General features: G+C 35.6%; 2 protein-coding genes across 4 annotated transcripts in view; one reads left to right on the top strand and one right to left on the bottom strand.

Annotated features, from left to right (window-relative positions):
- LOC139977734 (uncharacterized) overlaps positions 1-22,286 on the bottom strand; it is a 475,642-nt gene that overhangs the window by 216,921 nt on the left and 236,435 nt on the right. The gene's annotated exons all lie outside the window — the stretch shown is intronic.
- The window catches only part of LOC139977746 (NLR family CARD domain-containing protein 4-like), a 64,758-nt gene that overhangs the window by 36,097 nt on the left and 6,375 nt on the right, over positions 1-22,286 (top strand). Inside the window, exons 4-6 of the mRNA XM_071987335.1 lie at positions 911-1,119; positions 6,888-6,982; positions 12,244-12,305. Coding sequence (XP_071843436.1) covers positions 911-1,119; positions 6,888-6,982; positions 12,244-12,305 — 366 coding nt within the window. The remainder of the gene's footprint in view (positions 1-910; positions 1,120-6,887; positions 6,983-12,243; positions 12,306-22,286) is intronic.

Raw genomic sequence — 22,286 nt, 5'->3', positions numbered from 1 at the left:
AAATCCACTAGAAGTTATGTCACACACAAACCGTAACTTAGGAATTAATTTGATAACTAAACACAGATAGACATCATCTTTTAAACAAATCGTATTAATTTGAAATAATTATAATTTAAGCAGAATAGTAGGATTTGGTTCAATAATTAAATATTTTGAATATTAAAATTTGTGTTTAAGCCTCATAACCTTTCTCTCTTGAAACTTAAATTTGATCTAAATCTGCTTCTCTAAATTGCATATTAATTATAAGAAACAACCTATTTATTAAACATAATTCTTCCAAATCTCCTTAAACTTTATAAAAATATTGTATTAGTTGAAGTAGAAGTTCCTTTTTCATGATTCCTATTACACTAGTGACTAATAGTTACATTTAAATTGCATTTTACTTCTGAAAGTTCTAAATTAAAACCCAAATAAATTTCATCAATATTTTTCTTCAAAAGATAGAATAATCTCAGTTCTTGATTACCAAGTTTTTATCAAATTCTCAAGCCGTCATTGAAATTTGTTTTCTATTACCTAATCAATTAAAATATGTAGCCTCACATTATGCTTTATTAAGCCTTACTAGCTATAAAACCGTTAGTTAATCATTTAATTGTAAAACAATAAAACTAACCCTCTAACCCTACATTACCACTTTATTTTCCTCTTATCTAATCTAATTATTCCTCTTAATATTTGTCTCCCCATAAAATCAATCCCTTATTTCCTTTCCATTAATTTATTCCTTTTAACAAATAAACACGACCTTAATGTCCTAGTTTATCGCTTTACTTTCCTTTATTTTTATTTCGTTATTTTATTTATTTATAATATCATAATAATTATTCTAATCCTTACCAAATCCAATCTATTTATCTCTATCTACTCTATTATCAGTAACTCTATTCTTTCATTCTAGATTCCTATCTCCCGTGTGGTTCTATCCTTCTGCTCTCCTAGAGTTGATGAGTCTGGTCTGAACCTTATCCTTGAGTCTGGTCTCTCTCTCTCTATCCTGAGTTCTCTCCAGAAGCTCTGGATCGATGACGACAACAGGAGACTAACTAATGAAGAGTTGGCGGCCATCTTGTCTTACTCCTCACAGTGTACAAGCTTGAAGGAGCTGGAGTAAGTATTCCGGTGTAGATGTTAGAATCATCATAACCGTTAAACAGGGAATTAATTTAATTAATAAAAGTAATCTATATTAAACTAACAATAGAGAATGTAAAGTCTGCTGTATTTAATGTCAAGGATTGGATTTAATAAGTTTAGTTGGATTCATTTTAATAATTAGGTCATCGACTAAAGAATTCTGTAGGATGTTTTGATAAATAAAACAAAATATAATCATGGATTAATAGGGAATATTTTAAGAGAGTGTTGGTAAGAGAGGGTGGAAGGGTGGGTGCGGGTTGTTAAAAATGTTCTTTGTTTAGTTTAATGGTAAAATTTAACTAAGAATTAGGTTTTAGAATGACAAGAACCTTTATTATGATAAAATAAGAGATATATACACAAAGCAGTTGGATGTTAATAATTCTAGGGAGTACAATGAATATTCTAATGTAATGTTCTATAAGGAATAACTCTTATTTTTCACTGAAACCTCCAAAATATTTGATTTTCAATTATGAACAATTAATTTTAGAATTTCTCAACGAAAAAATTGAAAATCGTTATTAATATTAAAGTAGTAAAATGATGGCAATAAAAATAGCGAAAACTAATAACTTTGTTGTTATAAACTCCTCATAACTGTGATCAGATTATGATACTCTAGCAAATACCAAACAAGCAACCAATAAAACAGTTTTAGTTGTCGAAATTTCAAAAATAGCTACTCAATATAGGTTAACAAATTAAAAGATTAGTTAACAAAAAGGATATAAATAATTGCAATTGAGTTACCTATCAAAATAAAATAAGATTATTGCCGTAAATATCATTCAAGGCAAATCTGTATTTTCAGAGGTTCAAATTTAATCCATTTAAAACTAGATCAATTTCTTCTTTATAGTTTTAAATACGATGTTATACAAAATAGGCTAAATTAATATTTATGCTTATATTTTAGCATAATTTTTAACAATAATTAAAACTTTAACCGAGAGCTTCAGCTTTGTATAATTTATAACTTTAAACAAAAACTGTTTAATATTTGAATATTCCTCGTATTAATGTAACTTATACTTGCTTCGATCATGAGTGTAAATTAATCTTCCAAGACACCGCCCCCCCCCACCCAACCCAACATCTCGCCTCATCTAGCCTTCATTGGTCCCACAGATCAAACCTCGTAAAAAATGTTCCTTTCCGTCCTTACCATTCACAAAATAATTAGTGACATCTTCAACTTACAGCTGACATGTTACTAAAATAAGAAAGCGGCACCGCCCCCCCCTTCCCCCCTTCCCCCACCGCGCCCCCCCACATCTCGAAAGAAAATACGAAAATCTATTTAGTAGTTACATAAATAATATACAAGTGAAAAGAATGCTGCTTAATTATGTTATATGTAAAATACCGCCATTCCGGGAATAACTGTAACCGCGCAGAAAAATATCACTGGAAATAATTCACTGTTACTATTTGGTCTGGCTATAAAAACAATATATAACACAGAATGTTTATTCCCCATCTAGACTAAATACCTTACCCCGATCCCAGTGTGCTCTTCAGTAAGTTTAGACTGCCCCACTCCCCTTAACACGCCTTACCTGGACCCGCCACCACTCTCCCTTTGCCACCTCCCCCCACCCCCATCCCCGTCGTACATAATCGATTTTTAGGGCACTTCAAATCCATTCCATGTTTCTACCCGATAACATCATCAACGTTTTAATACACACAGTAGGCCTACTCTACTTCTACAATAGTTTCTGCACAGACGATTGATTCAAACAATTTATTTCTAAAGTAAGATGGCACACCTGGAACTCCCGTAAATACCTAATTAGCATAATAATAGATGACACGAGCCAGGTAAAGCTATGAATAGAAAGATAAACGAGCCAAGTGTCTATTGCACACCTGGAATGTTGTAAGTTCTGTCATACAACGTAACCATGGAAACCGACGCTAAGTAGGTCAGTCCGTGTCTAGCAGTGGCTGGGAATAATGCATCATTTTATTCAATACGGGTTAGGTATATATCAAACAGCCAGCCATTCAGTGATACTGTATGTCATATGCCATGATATTACAACGTGTTCTCATTAATATTCTTTGTTTATATATTTTAAATGAGTAACTATTTCATTGGTTGTTTAATACATCCCTCACTTGCTCCTCTCCCTAATTTGATAGAAGGATTGTTTTATTTCCCTTTCTTTGTTTTTGTTCTGTATGTACTTCTCGTTGGTATTCTGGAAGTCTGCCTATTTAGCACATAATTGAATAGCCTTAATAATGTCACTCACATATCTAATATGTGACTACAAACATTGCGGATTCTTTATCGCCGAGTTTTATGGAGCACATTTTTGTTCTGTAAAGTTGATATGTTCATTATCCCATTACGACTTATCAAGCTAACATTAATTACATAAAAACATAAATTAACTATAATCCATATAATTTGTCTTTCATTAAAGCTGTAAGAAAAAGGGAGAGGTTACTCTTTTAATTGATAAACCATTTATTAATATGAAAATCGAACGTTTCGATTTCATTAAAGTTAGCCAGCCCTGTCTACTGTTTTGTTCTTATCAAATAATATCAAGTGACTGTTAAACGTCTTCGACCCTCATGATGAAAAGTGTAAGCACCCTGCAGGTGTTTATAGTGGCATTTTTATAATCAAATATTCATTGATAGTGCTTGCCATTACAACCAATAATAGTTTGGTTAAATCGTAATGAAAATGTGAGATGAGATATTGTTCAAGTTAAGCAAGGAATAAGTAATTCGAAGGTTCATGCCGCCTTGCCAAATCTGAAATATAGTCATAATAACCAAGAAATCTACCAAGTTAATATATTTCCAAACATTTCTGAGCCATAAACCATTAACAAGCAAACAACACGAACAAGAAAGCAAAGCATAGGAGATATTTTAAGATTCGTTTGATGAGATCTTATGTCCCTTTAAATATCAATTTTTATACTGCACTAGTTGTTTAAGCTGCACAGAACAGGTGAAAGTGGATGAAATTATTCCCTCGAAGATTAAAATGAATAATAGATAACGAAAAATAGAAATCGATTTCAAATTTGCAACTTAACTGTTTTTAGCGGAAATAGAAAGGCTTAGAAGGCTTTCATCATAACCTTCTGACTTTCTTCCAATTGGTTTTACCTTATTGTAATAACATATGCTAACAAAATTAAGTACAGATTTCTATCCCCGGTACACAATGAATGAACCAAACAAGTTAACTATCGGTATAAACACTAATACAACTGCCAGGGTCATATCTATAGGTCGTACATATGGCCAGTGTAAGTTAAGGTCAGAAGTCTATATCAAGTCAGTATCAAATCAGAACCGAGATAAGCCTGGTTCACCTATTGACGTAAGAATGATAGAACAAGAAGATAAAAACCAGTCAATCCCCCCCCCCCTCCCCACTTTCTCTTCACAACCATACTAAGAAAATAAATAAGGAAACAAGCGGGCTCTTGGTGACTGCATGACCCATCAAATAAAAGTAACCAGGAACACCTACCAATGTGCCTTTGAATGTACAGTTATAATACAATTACCGCATGCTCTGCTTCCAAAGACACCTTGATATCCGTCTCAGCAAAGCTACTTGATACCGAAGTCGATCCTCCCCCCCCCTCATCCCTGCCCCCTCAAAAGTAAATATGATACGGTTCATGATCGCCCTGTACATATATTATTTGTTGCTTAAATAAAAACAAGACAGTTATTAACTTGTTTAAAATAACTCATTGTGTAATGATTTGCGATGTTTTACATGAATCATGGTGGTATGCTGATTAAAACTATATATACTGTGATGGTAACATGTTCGTCAAGTAACAAGAAAAGTAAAGGTAAATAAAACAGAAAAGAAACCAAAGGAGAGGTGTTATGTTCCTGGAAATAAAGTTAGTAGAGATCTCTGGGTTATTGTATTCCATCGGTCGCATATCCGGGGTTTTCGTTACGTCAATTCGCAGCGAATAGAGTGAAAACATGTCAAGTAATTGTGCCTAAATATCGCGAATCTACGCTTTCAGAACCCATAAAGAGAAAGACGAATGTTCTTCGCATTGACCGCTAGGAATAAGAATGCAAGATTCAGTTGTGTACACTTCGTGACGGGTGGGCTATAGGTAAATCAGCATTTACATATCGCGCAGTCAAGTTTTTAACGCTTTATGTTGTTTGCTCTCAATGAATCAACGATTACGTGAGATATGATCTAAGGTTTGAACTGATGAAGCACTGATTATAGACCAGGCGCGGCGAAACGGGAAAATTATTGGGGGGGGGGGGGGGGGGGCTTATGTGTGAAGACTATCTAAGCGGAGCGCCACCATCGGTTGGTGAGGAGCGTACAAGAAAAGTTTGGGTTTTTCAAACCCCCAGATGGCCGGAACTTCCCGAGTGTCTTATGCTGCGAATACCTAGCCCTAAAATATGGGTCTCAAGCCTGCAATTTCTCAGATTGCACGTACAAATTTGTAAAAACATTGTAATTTGTATATTCGGTGGTGTTTTAAGAGAGTAGCTATTACTCGTAGTGTACTCGCAAAGACGTTTTTGAGTGTAGTAAGGGGATGTTGGAGAACTGGCTGAAATGAGGCAAGTCATTGGCCTAAGACGAAGTTGTGTTGCGCATACCGTTACCCACACTCACTGCTTCCACTTTCCACGGGGCGTGAAGACGCGGTTGGGGTGACAATGTGGTCTATAGCCAGGGGACGGGCCGAGGGTCCCCCAGCATTTACTAACATTATTACACCTATATAGTATACGTGTGCATCGGACAGATCGACAAGTATGCATTGAAAAATGGGCAGATGCACGTTTCGGAGCCTTGGTAAATATTGGGGGGGGGGCTTATCGTGCATTTGACCCCTCAACTTCTTCATTGGGGGGCTGAGACCCCCCAAGCCCCCCCCCCCGGTTCCGCCGCCACTGTGATAGACCCAAATTTTGCATACTTAATTAAGGAAAGTCACTATCTTCTCTCAACTTTGTTGATCCATTTTATATATATATATATATATATATATATATATATATATATATATATATATATATATATATATATATATATATATATATACACGCACAATTGTATCCACACTACTCATTGTTTTAACCCCAGCCAAATGACGTAATACACGTTATACAGGACGACAAACTCGGTAATACTTGTTGAAAAGTGTTATAAATATAACCAAGATGAAGAGTGTTTGGTCTGTAAATTTAAGGAAGTGTAAACACTTCACTGTTAATCAATCTGACTTCAAGCATTAACGCTTTTTTTATTTCACCTTTACCTATTGTCGTTAAGCTAATTAAAAAGTCCAATGCTTTTGACTCCCTCCCCCAATATATAATTAAATTTTCCTTTCATGTACTTATAACATGAACTACGGTAACTGTGTTTGAACTAAACTGTATGTTTACAGACCTGGAGATCAAGGATTGAGGTTCCGATGAAAATGTAATTGTTATATTTGATACATTCCAGTGCTTCGTAAGCAGCAATTTTGTTACACTTCAAATTAAATTTGTTAGTTTGTTTCCATGTGTCTATGTTTACTAAAATTTGACTTCCAATTTCGTTTATATGTCTTAATCTGATCCACAATATCGTTCATATCTTATTTTGAACATATGAGGCATTTTCAATTCTTCATTATATTAGATAGATAACACATCAGTCTCCTTAGAATCGTTACCATGATGTGATTCTTATCATTACTTCACAGGTTTGGTTACCCTTATGTTGGAGGAGGATATATTCTACCAGAGACTATTCCGGTCACATCGATCCCGTCATCATTGAAATCAAGAAATGTCAAAGGTAAAGAAATGACGTCAGTACATTAAAAGTATGGTCATATAATATTAATACATGGACGCTTTGAGAGTAGGTTGTTATCAATAAAATAAATGTACACTATGTGGAGCATATCTGGAATATATTCTCTTCTAAATTATTCAAATTATTATAGTCCTACATTTCCGAATAATGCATTAAGAGCAAGCTATCATAAAATATCACAAAGTAGGTAGGCAATCAGGACTGGAAATTACTCCGTATTTGGTGTGTAAGAGTTAATGAACATAATAATATTCCAGATACTGTATATGACAGTGTATACATAACACGCGTTGAAGAATTAAACAAGTTATTTAAGAAAACCTTCAAATATTCTAAGCATATCAGGCGCATATCCAGGATTTTCTAACCCGGGGGGCGCGAATTACTATCTAAGCGGAGCGCCACCATCGGTTGGCGCGGAGCGTACAAGAAAATTTCTGATTTTGATACCCCCCCCCCCCCAGATCACCGGAAATGACACTTCTCGGGCTTGAAAATGACCAACCAAATGTACATATTTGCCTGAGAACCAAGTATTTCTCAATTTTTTTCCAACCATAACCTTTTTGAAGATTGTCACCAGTCACACATCATGTTCGACCTCATTGCATGTCCTATGGATCATTGCTTTTGTAGGCGATTCTACGTCACGGCCCACAATATCCGAAAGCCCCACTTTTCAAGGTTTTAAGCCCATTATTTGTTGAGAATTTGAAAATTCACATTTCTCGTGAATAAAAATCACTTCAAAACATACCCATTATGTTGCACAAAATTCAATCTATGGACAACCAATAGGGAAAAACCTCCTTCAACCCCTAATAGACAGGTCAAAATTGCACGAGTAGAGGAAAGTATGATGAAGAATGTTGGTCAGGAAATTTTCGAAAATTCAGACACAGTTAATTTATTGGTGTACAAATATTAAAACCTCTTATTATGGCTATTATAAAACTTGGTTGAAGGAAATGAAAAATAGCAGATATTTCCGATATCAGGTATATCGAAACCGAACACTACACACATAGGCGTAGGTCCCGTAGGAGGCGGGGCTGCAGCCCCCACCCCCCGCCTCGCAACCAAATTTTTTCCCATTTTTTTTCGGGCACCTACTGAGAGAAAAACAAAAAGCAATGAATAGCTTAAAAATTATCTCCTTGGTTATAAAAATAAAGTTCTAAGATTGGCCGACATTACTACTGTAAAAGAGAGTTTGTCATAAATGGATCTGTATGCTTTTTCTCCATCTACATAAGACATTTGGTTGTTTACATTAGCATCCGGCGGTATACTGTGCTACTTTCACGGACCGTAAGGTACACGATGCCATGCAATGTATAATGACCGATGCTTGCTTATATGATATTGGCATCGATATGTTGAACGCGCCCAAAGCCCGCGAAAAATTTTGGCTTTTTTTCGGGCAAGTCGTTACAGCCCCAAATCCAATTGGGCTACGCCTTCGACTACACACATAGACAGTTTTTGAGGCTGTTCATCGTGGAACAGGCATTTCAATGCTCACTGATATGATGTTATGTCTGTTCTTTGCTTTACAAATTCGAACAGGCGTGTAGCGAGTAATTGCCAAGAGAGGGGCGAAGCCTGTATGCAAACTATCTAAGCGAAGCGCCACCATGAGTTGGCGCGAAGCGTAGAAGAAAATTTTTTGCCGAAAATGCCTCCCAGATCGCTGGAAATGACACTTCCCAGGCCTTGTAAGTTGCACCTAAGAATTGTCTATTTTGAAATTACTAGCGATGTCATAAAGAAAATTTGCTCGGGGGGGGGGGCGGTCGCCCCCTTCCCGAAATGCGTCATGTTCCCGACGACCCCGTCGAGTTCAAGACCAGCCACAGTTGGTTCCATATAGCACAATTGTACAATTGTTTAAGACGAGTTATGATAGATCATATATAGTATTTATATAGATACATTAGTGAGAGATTGAAAAAAAACGTCAAAAATGGAGTTGTTGGTGTAAAGGGTAGGGTGAGGCGCACACCCCCTCCGTAATCCTTGATCTGTCACTGGCTACCCTGTGTATATAATAGGGATCAGCGCTTTAACTATGACTGTTCCTCTTTCTCTTCCCGAGGTCTTGGCTATCTTCTACTCCCTCCTTTTCTCCTTTTTCTCTCTTTTTTCTTTTGCCTTTCCCTTCCTTTCTCTCCTCCTTTTCTTTTTCCCCTCCTTTTCCCTTTTTTCTTCTCTTTTTTTCTCTCCTCTTTTTCTTACCGGGGGGCGCGCGTCCCCAACGCCCCCCTGGATACGCACCTGCGTATTCCATTTGTATATATCGCATTTAATTAACGTAACATGCTAGGGATAGTTAAAGCATCCATGGTTGTGGTTTATGTATTACCAGCGATATAGGATCAAGTAACAGGTGCAATGATTTTTATATGAATGCTATAAAGTACGTCTGCTTACATCAAAGGTACAATACTAGTTGGAAGTCTTACCATGATTATTCAACAACAAATTAAGTATGTTCTGATATGCTAATTAAACTACATATATCGCAGGTTTTCATTGATTTCAAATTAATCGATATAGTGACATTTTATTGGTTCATGTCTTGCGTCACCAATACCTGAACAAATAAACGCATAATAAGCGTCGCAGTAAGTACTCGAGCAGACATGCGCACAACAAGCTGCACCACCAAGGCAAATATATTCATACTGAGGTAGCCTATATAGGGACACATCCACATCAACTCTCAGATTGGTTTGTAATACTGCTGTTGTAGATTAATTCATGGCACTTTGGGGGAAATCTTACATCTGACTCGAAATAAATTAGTAGGGAAACTGAGCACCGAAGATATTCTTTAAAAAATTATTTCAAGGTTAACTGTCATTTGAGATCAGCAGAGGTGAAAGTCTGCAAACATTGTAAAACACAAATTTTCAGGACAGTTTGGATGTATGTCAATCTTTGTATGATATTCGAGTCATCATAAGTGCTACCTTATTATCAATGTACCTTAAACAGAGATCTGTGAAAACTTTGTTGAGGGTTATTTTCTGATATCAGATTCCTAAAATATTTCACTTAGTACGTCACTTAATTTTTCATGCATATTTTATCTCTGATTATTTACTATAAGATAGGTTGTCAAGTAGTTTCACGCATGTCACAAATTGCTCAATTGTTTGTGTAAATAAAAGTAGAAGTTTAATTTTGATATATTTTATTAGATCGATAAAGTCACTGCTATAAGTCCAGGTTGTATTTTTATACAATGTTAAATTCAATAAATTCTCATTTAATTACTGGAGGCTCGTAAACTAACTGGAATACTTAGTCTGACACACAGGTTATTAGGTCAGCTCCTACAGATGCACCACAGAATATACAATAATAAGTAAAACAATACCTATGACGTCGAATGACATATCAAACTATTACAAATTTGTCATTGACAAATTTAGATATTGTATGTCAGCTATTAAAAATATTCATATTAAAGTTGAGTCATAATAATTTTTAAAACTGTGGATAACATTTAACATTTAGGGCTGCACTGAGAAGCCTACGTCATCATTTAATTTACCATAAAGGCTTTGAAGACTCGCCCTAAACCGCGTGCCGCGCTCTGAAAAGTTAAGTTTCCGTTGCTTGCAAATGACGTTTTCTTCTTTTCGCTACCCAATGCAGACAGTAATGAAACGTGATACACTGTTATCTTTGATCTAGACCTGAGATGTCCACGCTGTTAATTACACTGTGTTGTGGGTATTGACCGTAGCTGTATGTAATTGACTGTACACTAGTGTCTAATTACCGACGGTAGCAAGCTGTGTGTGTATTTTCTGGGATCGATGGTGGTGTCTAACATTTCTGTTACACCTCATTCGAAACTAGGTCAGATTACCGGCATGAGACGTTTCTTTGTACGCGAAGAAAGCATAGAGTTAGCATATTGTTAAACTGAATATCTAGATAACCGGGATAGTTTCACAAACATCACGAGCAATCAAATGTTTCATTTCCCTGTACAATAACATCTTTATACTAATATTCTACCTAAATGCATTATTTAAATTAATTAAGATTAATGTACATACATACAAACCTCTCTATCTCCACCTCTCAACATTATTTCTCAGACTCGTACTCATTGTAGGCTCTTTCATTGTTCTGTGTTTAAAGGACACATCGAGATTCCCATTGTTAATGGTGGAGTGACGTCACTGCTGATGATGTCATCATTGATCAATCTCAAAGACAGAAGTAGTTAGTGTAAACAACACATTTGCCCGAACCAGTAAACATTTGACTACTGTTGACAGATGTGTGTTTACTAAATTATCTCGTGAGGAACAGCTTAGCGAGAGATTCAGAGATGTAGTCAAAGTCACATTAGTCGTGCATTATTTATTTTCGAAAACGTTGATATTTAGACGAGTAACTAAGTGTATAAAACTTGAATTGATAATTTCATTTTCGGGCACTCTCATAACTTATTCCTCCTCCCCGCCCCCTCCCCACAACCCCATCACTCTCTACTTAGCAAAGCGAGGTATCAGTTGTCACCTGTACCGTGTTCCTACAACTATGATTTATTCTTAGTAGAGTTAAAATAACATGAAACAAAGGAACCCTGTCTGTAAAACAATAAACCTTCCTTTACCGAACTGGAATGCTGTTAGATCCAGCAGTCCTCTTACATGGAGACTGGCTACGTGGTTATGAAATTGTTTTGTTTATCTTTTTAAATATATTATTTAACTTAACTTAGCTATTCAAACAAAATCCCGTTTTTTTTCCAATTGTTTTTAAGCAGTGTTTAATTATGGCTCTCTTGATCTGTGATGACGTCACTGATGTTGGATGTTCTCTGATCAGTTCATTATCTCATGGACTACTATTCTTGATCTGAGCATCGAAAACTCGACTATCATGAATTGATTTCTTAATTTAGTCCAATATTCGTTCCTATTTTAGTTGTTTCACATGTTTCATGAAGGATTATTGATAGTAAACTGATCGGTAATCTTACTGAGATATCATGATGTAAACTGATCAGCTACACTGTACTGAAATGATAATGGTAGTAAACTGATAAGATCAAAATTAAGGAATCAACCAAATTGATTACTCCGCTGATATGAAGTTATCATCGAGAACCAACATAAATTCGGTGAATATATTAATGATTTCATTCGAGACCAATAAAGATTAAGTATGCACTTATCATTTACATATCTCTCTTTTATGTTTTTCATCAGTTTGGAATAATCTCGGCCGTCACAGGTATCGTCGTCTGAATCTACAAACCGGTCAATGGCAGGTAAGAGATTGTTCACCTTTCTTACAGCTATTTCTCATAATGCAAGTCTGGTCAGCTTGTTTGCGTTATGCTGCCCTAGCTCTGTTTTCAGTCCCCAATAAATGTAAATAAATCAATATAGTGGTACATTATCTGTGCAGTTTACGTGTTGCCGGTAATATTAGAAGTTTTGCTGTAAAGAAAGAACTTTCAGAAATCTTCCCGCTCCTACTTCCATGGGGTGGGGGGGGGGTGTAGAGAGCCAACTCTCATCTTTCCTGGCGTGATTTTGGTAAAATAAAGTATCATGTTTTCAAGGTCCTTATCTCCCCTTTTGCGGTTAAGTTTGCTACCAGCAGATTGTAGCAAAAACAACACAAAGTGCAGAAGCTAGAAATATCCATGATAGCACTATACCTTGCTAATAAATTAAAATAAGGAAATAGAAAGAAACTCTGTAGTAGTATGCATATACTTCAATCCGCTTCGTTGTTTTGTTGTACGGATACCATGGTAACCAAAACATATGCAATCATTTGATAAAATATGAATATAAGACAAATATTCGTATATTATTTCCAGCGTGTATTGAATAGACACAAAAAATACATACATTAGACGATTTTGAAGCAGTCAGGATCCGAAGGGGTGGGGGGGGGGTGCATGGAGTTGCTCCAACTACGATATAGTCGGTAACTGTTAATCTGTTTTAAATATTCCTAATTTGTCATCCGGTAATTGTATTTTAATAATTATCTTAAAAGTGTTAAAGATATGTTCTTGCGACACTTGGACATTCCAGCCTCAATCATTCCTGATCATTAGTGTCTAGGATGGGGTGGAGAGTTGAGGGCGCCAAATAATAGAGGAACAACTCACATTAACTATTGTATCACGTTTATTCCAAACGTAGAGACAAACTTTAAAAATCTGGAAGTGAACAGAAATACATATCTTTAAAATATAACTTTTGAGATAAAATTCTGTAAGTAATTTACGAGCATCGGTATGATAATTAACAACTGAGGATATCATTTCAATATTTAGTAGAACACTAATAGCTTGTATGACTTTGAAACAACATAATTGACATAACCGTCGTTGCTAAACGTTACCAACATTCCACTTTACATCCTCGTGAAAAATTGGTATTATTCTTCTGAAACAAAACTTAGCTGTAGTAGAAATGAATGACATTAACAAATATCTTAATCAAATAATTTGTTCACCTAAACTGCTTTAAGGAATGTACTGAAAATATCCCGCTTTTATTTCGCCGTCTCGATGTACAATAAATATGAGACCGTAGAATGTTGTCAATCATGTTGCACCGTTCTTGTTTATGTTCATTTAATTTCGGGGCAAATGCTCATCATAGCCAGGGACGTTGCTAGATGGGGGTGTGGAGTGTCTCACCCCCCCCCCCACTTGGTAAAACTGACGATTAAAAATTGGAGTGCGACAGTCGGAATTTTCGACTGTCGCACTCTGAATTTACCTAGGCCTATATTCATTTATACTTGTGATTGTGAATGACCTAAAAATTGAAAATTTTCTGTCAAAATTGACCTTAAATCTGTCATATTTACTACATTTTCTTTGCCACTTTGAGAAATTGGATCTCGCGATCCTTATACTCCACAGTACAAAACTTCGTATGATTTTGAATACTCTAAAAAAAAAAACCTTCGCCAGCTTCAATTCGGTTTATTTATGTACTAATTTTGCTATTGGGTGGGTTGACCCTGTTCGCTTGCTGCAAGTAAATTCAGTATATATCAGGGACATATCCGTAGGGAGCAGTGGAAGCAACTGCCCCCCCCCCCCACATTTCAGTGTCGAAAATAATGTTAAGAAACTGTTGAGTTTTTGCATGGTATTTTGTCAGTGCTCTTTTGATCTTGAATACTCGTCAGCTCCGTTAACTCGATTATAATCGTAGCAACAGTAAGGCCTACTTAGTTTGGCAGATGCAATTAGCGAAATGTAGCCTATTGCCTATTACCAGCCTACAGTTGGCCACTGCGTAATAAAATGCATATAGTCTACCTAACCTCACTCGATGGATAGTCACGAATCGTATGCACAACGACGACAACAACGATGATTCGTCACGAACAGCATGTTATGAAGCTGAGCTAGCAATCGTACGTGATACACGCTTCCTATAAATAATTATTACACTGCTAAATATGAAAAGTTCGATAGCTTCAAGTAAGTTCAGTATATATATTGTCTCCATGGTATATATTTAATGTAGACGATAGGTGTAAGACTATTTTGGCCGAATTTAGACTAGAAAATATTTTATAGAAATAGCTCAGGGGTTATTTTTTTTTCGCGGAATCGGGCCACATAATATTGTAGGCCTATAGGAGTAGACAATCATCTTCCTCAGAAGTAATGACCATTAAATTTAAAAAAAAGCATGAGGTTTACATCAATGAGCAGAAAAAATGGTATTCGGGAATTGGCCTAAAATTTAACTTCTTGATGATTTCCTTCATTTTTCAAGGTTGCACTATCTTTAAAAATTATTGGGTAAATAATTTGGTATATTTAACATGTGGGCGATACTTATAGTATGTTCCTTAACTGTATCCTCCCCGCCCTAGGGATATTTCCCGGCTACGGTTTCCCATTGGCAGAGTCAGACTAACGAAAATTGAATATTAGCGCCGTTTACAGCTATTCTATATGCGTATGGATGCCACGAAAATAGTACTAGTTTTAGTCACGTATATGACTAATGTATATGTAATGTATATGTATACAATGTATATCTGTAGGCCTACGTGAGAACCACAACCAATGAGAACTGTATGTTTTTTACAGTATGTTTTTATACTTATTTCTAAGCGCTCTATTGGTCCTTGACGAAGATGGTAGACAGATTGTTCATATTAGTGATAAACAGCCCGGCCGACCCACCCCCCCCCCCCCCTCTCAAAAAAAAATATATATTAAGCGAGCTAGGAAAAAGCACATTATTTTTTGGTAATTCACTATTTTGTCGAAAATAATTTGTTGAGAAAAAAAAAAACAGTTTTCCCCCTTTGTTACATTAAAATAGCTTTTGTAGTTAGTATCTTATGTAGCCTTTAAGCAGATAACTTATGCTCAGTTGCTTACTTGCTTAACCAGAGTGATTAATAAGTTTGTGAAGTGAGGGGCAGTGGTACACATGTATAATCATAATAATAAATAATATAAATACCTAATATTAAAGTGCTGTTATCATGAAATAAAACATGCACAAGAGCACTGTACAAAAGAACCAATACCTGGAATGTAAAATTACCAAATGTATGAAAACCTAAAAGTAATAACAACAGCAATGAAAGTAAAAAATGAAATAAGACAGGGTTATAAACCACAATAAAGAACATAAAAACTGGGCACAGTAATGTGAATAAAACAATGAATTAGATTTATGCCCATACTCAAGCCTAAAAAGATAAGTTTTCAAATGCTTCTTAATAGTGTCGAAAAAAGTTCGGAACAAAAGTGCAGTCGCCAAAGATGGGGTGTCTGACTGACACTGACCGTATCGTTAACGATAAGCCGGGGGTGGGTGTGGGTTTGCAAGGCAGCAGTCGGAATTTTCTGGCTTAAAAACCCATGCATCCAGTTTAAATTTCAGCCACTACACCCCTCCAATCACCAGACCTTAGCTACGTCCCTGATCCAGTGGCGGCGGAACCGGGGGTCTTGAGGGGGGGGGGGGCTCAGCCCCCCAATAAAAAAGTTGAGGGGGCAAATGCATGATAAGCCCCCCCAATATTTACCAAGGCTCCGAAACGTGCATCTGCCCATTTTGCAATGCATACTTGTCGATCTGTCCGATGCACACGTATACTATACAGGTGTAATAATTTTATTAAATGCTGGGGACCCTCGGCCCGTCCCCTGGCTATAGACCACATTGTCACCCCAACCGCTTCTTCACGCCCCGTGAAAAGTGGAAGCAGTGAGTGTGAGTACCGGTAAGCTCAACACAACTTCGTCTTAGGCCAATGACTTGCCTCATTTCAGCCAGTTCTCCAACATCCCCTTACTCAGTGGCGAAGCGTCCATACAGTCAGGGGCGGATGCCCCCCCCCCCCCTGACGGACTCAAATAGACTGCTGGTGCCCTTTTCAGCTTTCACTACTTTTTACTTATTCGCGATTATTGACTATTTTATTGCGCTCTCATCTATCTAGTGACATTTGTCATATTCTGTTGGTGTAATTTTCCGACAAAATGGCGACGACACCTATTTATTCTCCGTTTATCTGCAAATTAGCAAGGCCCGGAGAGGGTCATTTCCTGCAATCTAGGGAGTATCTTTACTCAAAAAATGTCCGTACGCTCCGCGCCAACCTATGGTGGCGCTCCGCTTAGATAGTGTCGAAAGTGCCCCTACAGACCATTCTTGCCCCCCCCGACCAATACCCCTAGCTCCGCCACTGCCCTTACTACACTCAAAAAACGTATTTGCGAGAACACTACGAGTAATAGCTACTCTCTTAAAACACCATGGGATATACAAATAACAATGCTTTTACAGACTTTTACGTGCAATCTGAGAAATTGCAGGCTTGAGACCCATATTTTAGGGCTAGGTATTCGAAGCATAAAACACTCGGGAAGTGCCGTTTCCGGCCATCTGGGGGTTTGAAAAAAACCCAAAATTTTCTTGTACGCTCCGCGCCAACCGATGGTGGCGCTCCGCTTAGATAGTCTTCACACATTAGCCCCCCCAATAATTTTTCCGTTCCGCCGCGCCTGCCCTGATCATAGCACATACATACAGTTGTCGTATAAACAGTCCATTTAGCCGACCCTGTAGCTTACTGTGGCTGCTCTTGCATATTTGTATTTGTATAGCTCCCCGGTTTACACTGGTTATGTTCAATTTTTCGTTTTCTCTGCATGGTGTTAGGAGAAGTTGATCATCCATTAAATAAAGCTGCCTATTACGTCATTGGTTGTAACTTTGACCAAACCGTGCAATACTTGCAGAATTATTGGATACCCTGCAACTAACTAAGATATCTAGAACAATCACGTGACTGCTCCTAATCAGAGAATTATTTGTCTTTTAACCAGATTTAGATAATTTTGTGTCCCAAATATTTAGTGCCATAGATATTTGTTGTTACAAAACTTACTTTAATCTCCCCTGGTGGACCGAAGTAACATTATGTTTGATTATGTTATGATCTGTGTACAGCAATGGTTGGATGACAAGACTAACTTAACGAATGTAGCATTAATGTAGCTGGTTTCGTTTACAGTATCAACTTAATCGTCATTAAATAGCGCTCAAAAGCTTTCATCTGTTTCATGAATAATTATAAATTGGAGAGATGATTGAACTCATGGGAAACCAGCATCGGAACTTAAATCAAACCTGTTACATATTTCATAAGTAGCTTCCCCTTCTTATACATGTAAGACTTTGGGCTGAAGTTGCTTTAATCCTAATCGCCTAGTGTTTATTAATTCTTAGTATAGTATTGCTATATCGTTGTATAAATAACATGTACACTTAGAGCTTCCGTAAATAAGAAATATCTAACCACAGAATCTATTAGAAAAGCCGAATATATTGTTCATTTCATTTCCGTTATCACCAGAATAAATATAAAATGTTTAAACAAGGGAACCAAAGACTAAGAAATACAAAAATATGTACATTAATATGAACGTAAAGATAAGAAAGTAAAAGGTTAATAATACTTGAAAACTTGTGTTTCTGAAAAAGTGATTCTGTTCGCATAAACTTAACAGAAAAGCAAAGCAAATAATTCTGAATCGCTTTATTCCATTCTTTGGTAAGATATCAGGATTGTATAAATTTCTATTGGCTTTTACTAAAATACCCCTAAGTGCTGGATGCAGTGCGTGTTCCATATAAATAGTTCATGTATACTCAATACAATAGGAATTGTCCAATCAAGAAGCTTAAAGGAATAATTAGTTGACGGAAGATCTGTAAATATTACAGATTATAATTTTGAGAATTTTATAATCTGATTTTATCTTTCTGATACACCGTTAACGATGATCCAATTATCCCTCGAGATCAAAATGGTATAAGTAATGCTATCACTGACATATCACTTTTGACGATGTCATAAGAGGGATTTGTCTGAAATACAGACTAGGCTGATTTACAGATGGTCTGGTATAACAGACATAGGTCATAGTCATATAGTATATTGTTATAGGTATTCCATTGCAGTCGCTACGGACTAAGACATGTTTGTTTACATGTATGAAAGTGCTACAGTATGAATAGCTATAGAGACTCAACTAGTTGATATTCTAACTTTAAGATATTGACATAAATATTCAGTTGATTTTTTTTAATGCATTTGTTTCAAACTGACAGACTAGAGAGCTATGATACATTAGAATGTAATATAAGTCACAGAAGGACAGAGCGTTAATCTAAGATATGATCTTCATTTTCCCGACACTCTTGAAATGGGCGCAGTGTTACATGTTGTCAAGTGTCTACTACCTGTCAGGCTCACAGTATACGTTATAGGAATCCCTTTGAGAATGTTACGAAGTTTTCATAACTATTTTATCATGATCCTAAGCTTTGTTTTTATTCAATCTCTCTTATATAATCGTAAATGTTTAGATAGATGTGTGCGCATTAATGAAGTGGTAATTAATGCAATCACACAGCGCACTGTAGGACATTATTCTAATACAGTACATTTGAACCCAATTAAACACAATCTGTCATAAAATGCCATGTATTGCCTAATTATCGTAATAGCATATATTTCTCTGGTTTGATTTGTTATTAATAAATGAACATATCAAACATGCAAACAACTTCCTTAAATATTCTAATGGAGGTGGGGGGAGTGGCTAGGTTTCTATACTGAAGTAACGATAATTATTTTAAAAAACGTTCATTTGTCAACGACGAGGAGTTATTTGTCCAGGATATTTGTATCGTACAATACAAGAAACCCTTGTGACTAGGTATAGTGCAAATAACATGAGGTATGGTACACATAACATGAGGTATGTTACAAATAACATGAGGTATGTTACAAATAACTTGAGGTATGTTACAAATAACATGAGGTATGTTACAAATAAAAACATGAGGTATGGTACAAATAACATTAGGTATGGTACAAATAACATGAGGTATGTTACAAATAACATGAGGTATAGTACAAATAAAAACATGAGGTATGTTACAAATAACATGAGGTATGTTACAAATAACATGAGGTATAGTACAAATAACATGAGGTTTGTTACAAATAACATGAGGTATGTTACAAATAACTTGAGGTATGTTACAAATAACATGAGGTATGTTACAAATAAAAACATGAGGTATGGTACAAATAACATTAGGTATGGTACAAATAACATGAGGTATGTTACAAATAACATGAGGTATAGTACAAATAAAAACATGAGGTATGTTACAAATAACATGAGGTATGTTACAAATAACATGAGGTATAGTACAAATAACATGAGGTATGATGTAAATAACATTAGGTATGGTGTAAATAACATTAGGTATGGTACAAATAACATGAGGTATGGTACAAATAACATGAGGTATGTTACAAATAAAAACATGAGGTATTGAACAAATAACATGAGGTATGTTACAAATAAAAACATGAGGTATGGTACAAATAAGATAAGGTATGGTACAAATAACATGAGGTATGGTACAAATAACATGAGATATGGTACAAATAACATGAGGTATGTTACAAATAAAAACATGAGGTATTTTACAAATAACATGAGGTATGGTACAAATAACATGAGGTATAGTACAAATGAAATTAGATATGGTTAAATAACATGAGTTATGTTACAAATAAAATGAGAAATGGTACAAATAACATGAGTTATTGTACAAATAACATGAGGTATGGTACAAATAACATGAGGTATGGTACAAATAACATGAGGTATGGTACACATAACATGAGGTATGTTACAAATAACATGAGGTATGTTACAAATAAGATAAGGTATGGTACAAATAACATGAGGTATGGTACAAATAACATGAGATATGGTACAAATAACATGAGTTATGTTACAAATAAAATGAGATATGGTACAAATAACATGAGTTATTGTACAAATAACATGAGATATGGTACAAATAACACGAGGTATGTTACAAATAAAAACATGAGGTATTTTACAAATAACATGAGGTATGGTACAAATAACATGAGGTATAGTACAAATGAAATTAGATATGGTACAAATAACATGAGGTATGGTACAAATAACATGAGGTATTGTACAAATAAAATACATGATATATGGTACAAATAAAAACATCAGGTATTGTACAAATAACATGAGTTATTGTACAAATAACATGAGGTTTGGTACAAATAACATGAGATATGGTACAAATAACATGAGGTATGGTACAAATAACATGAGGTATGGTACAAATAACATGAGGTATGGTACACATAACATGAGGTATGTTACAAATAACATGAATTATGTTACAAATAACATGAGGTATGTTACAAATAACATGATGTATGGTACAAATAAAATGAGATATGGTACAAATAACATGAGGTATGTTGCAAATAACACGAGGTATAGTACAAATAACATGAGGTATGGTACAAATAACATGAGGTATGGTACAAATAACATGAGGTATAGTACAATTAACATGAGGTATGTTATAAATTAAATGAGGTACAGTATAAATAACATGAGGTATGGTATAAATAACATGAGGTATGGTACACATAACAGGAGGTATGGTACAAATAACATGAGGTATGGTACACATAACAGGAGGTTTGGTACAATGAATCAAACTAAATGAAATTTCCCTGCCATGCTCGTACTCCAGCTCTTTCGTCCTATTTCCTAATTATTCTTGTCCTACTTTCTCCGCATGTAGACCCCTATGTGCTCTCCTTATAGAAGTAATTTCCTTGTGAATCAATAAAAATTCTCAATTTTAAAGTAGAGAATATTCAGACAGATAAATCCTTATAAAACAAAATGAATCTATCGTGCTTGCAATTTCTCTCTCTCACACCGTCTCAGTTAAAAAAGTGTTATTGGTGAAAATATCGATGCATACTTTTCATCTCTAGAATCTTTACGTTGTGACGTCACTGTACGCAGTAATACAACAGTCAGTAAATTTAATCGGTTCTAATAGTTTCAGTTGTAATGAGGGATCCATATTGATTATATTTCATTATTTTTTAGATTAATGTATATATATGTGACTGATATGAATGTGTGGGTCCAGCATATGAAACGGCAGATCTGTTTTTAACTTGAAACAAAGAAACAAGTGTATTTTTAAGGTAGATTTCATCAACTAGATTTTAACTTACTTTGAAAATTAAAGTAGAGGTGACTTCATTAAAGTTTAACTTAAAGGTGTTAAATTTAAGGTTTTTATTTAACTTTCAAGAAACGTTTTTTTTTTGTACCACCCTCTGTATGTACAGTACTATGAATAAGCAGAGGCATTATGATACAAAAATGGCAACGCGGGTGAATCTGAATTAATAATGGTTTAAAATATTTGCATTATTTCTTTCGTCTTTTGAATAATTAATAATGTGTATATAAAATAGGTTATTGAAGGAGCCTGGGCCAGATAGGGAGAAGAGGTGGGGTGTTCAAAGTAACTGGTAATGTGGTTGAGTTCTAAACAATTACCACCCGGCAAATTAATAATTATATTCAAGCGCTGACGGTAGCAAAATGCAACATCCTGACCTTGTACCCTCACATGGTTCCTATTGTTTTTAGTACTCTTTCCACCAGAACAATTCAATATGTTTGTATGTTATAGTATAATAAACGCTCTGATGTAGTTGAGTCAAATTATTCCTGATTTCAAGCCGAGTCCGACAACCACTTGGTTCGAGTATATGGTAGTCTCGAGTCTAAACAGAGTTCTAGAGAGATATGAGCAACCCAAACCAGGTCTGAGTCCAGGTAATA

This window comes from Apostichopus japonicus, chromosome 12 (assembly GCF_037975245.1).
Source record: "Apostichopus japonicus isolate 1M-3 chromosome 12, ASM3797524v1, whole genome shotgun sequence".
Classification (NCBI taxonomy): domain Eukaryota; kingdom Metazoa; phylum Echinodermata; class Holothuroidea; order Aspidochirotida; family Stichopodidae; genus Apostichopus; species Apostichopus japonicus.
The sequence above is the reverse complement of the archived record's forward strand: the minus strand, read 5'-3'. Positions and strand labels throughout refer to the sequence as shown.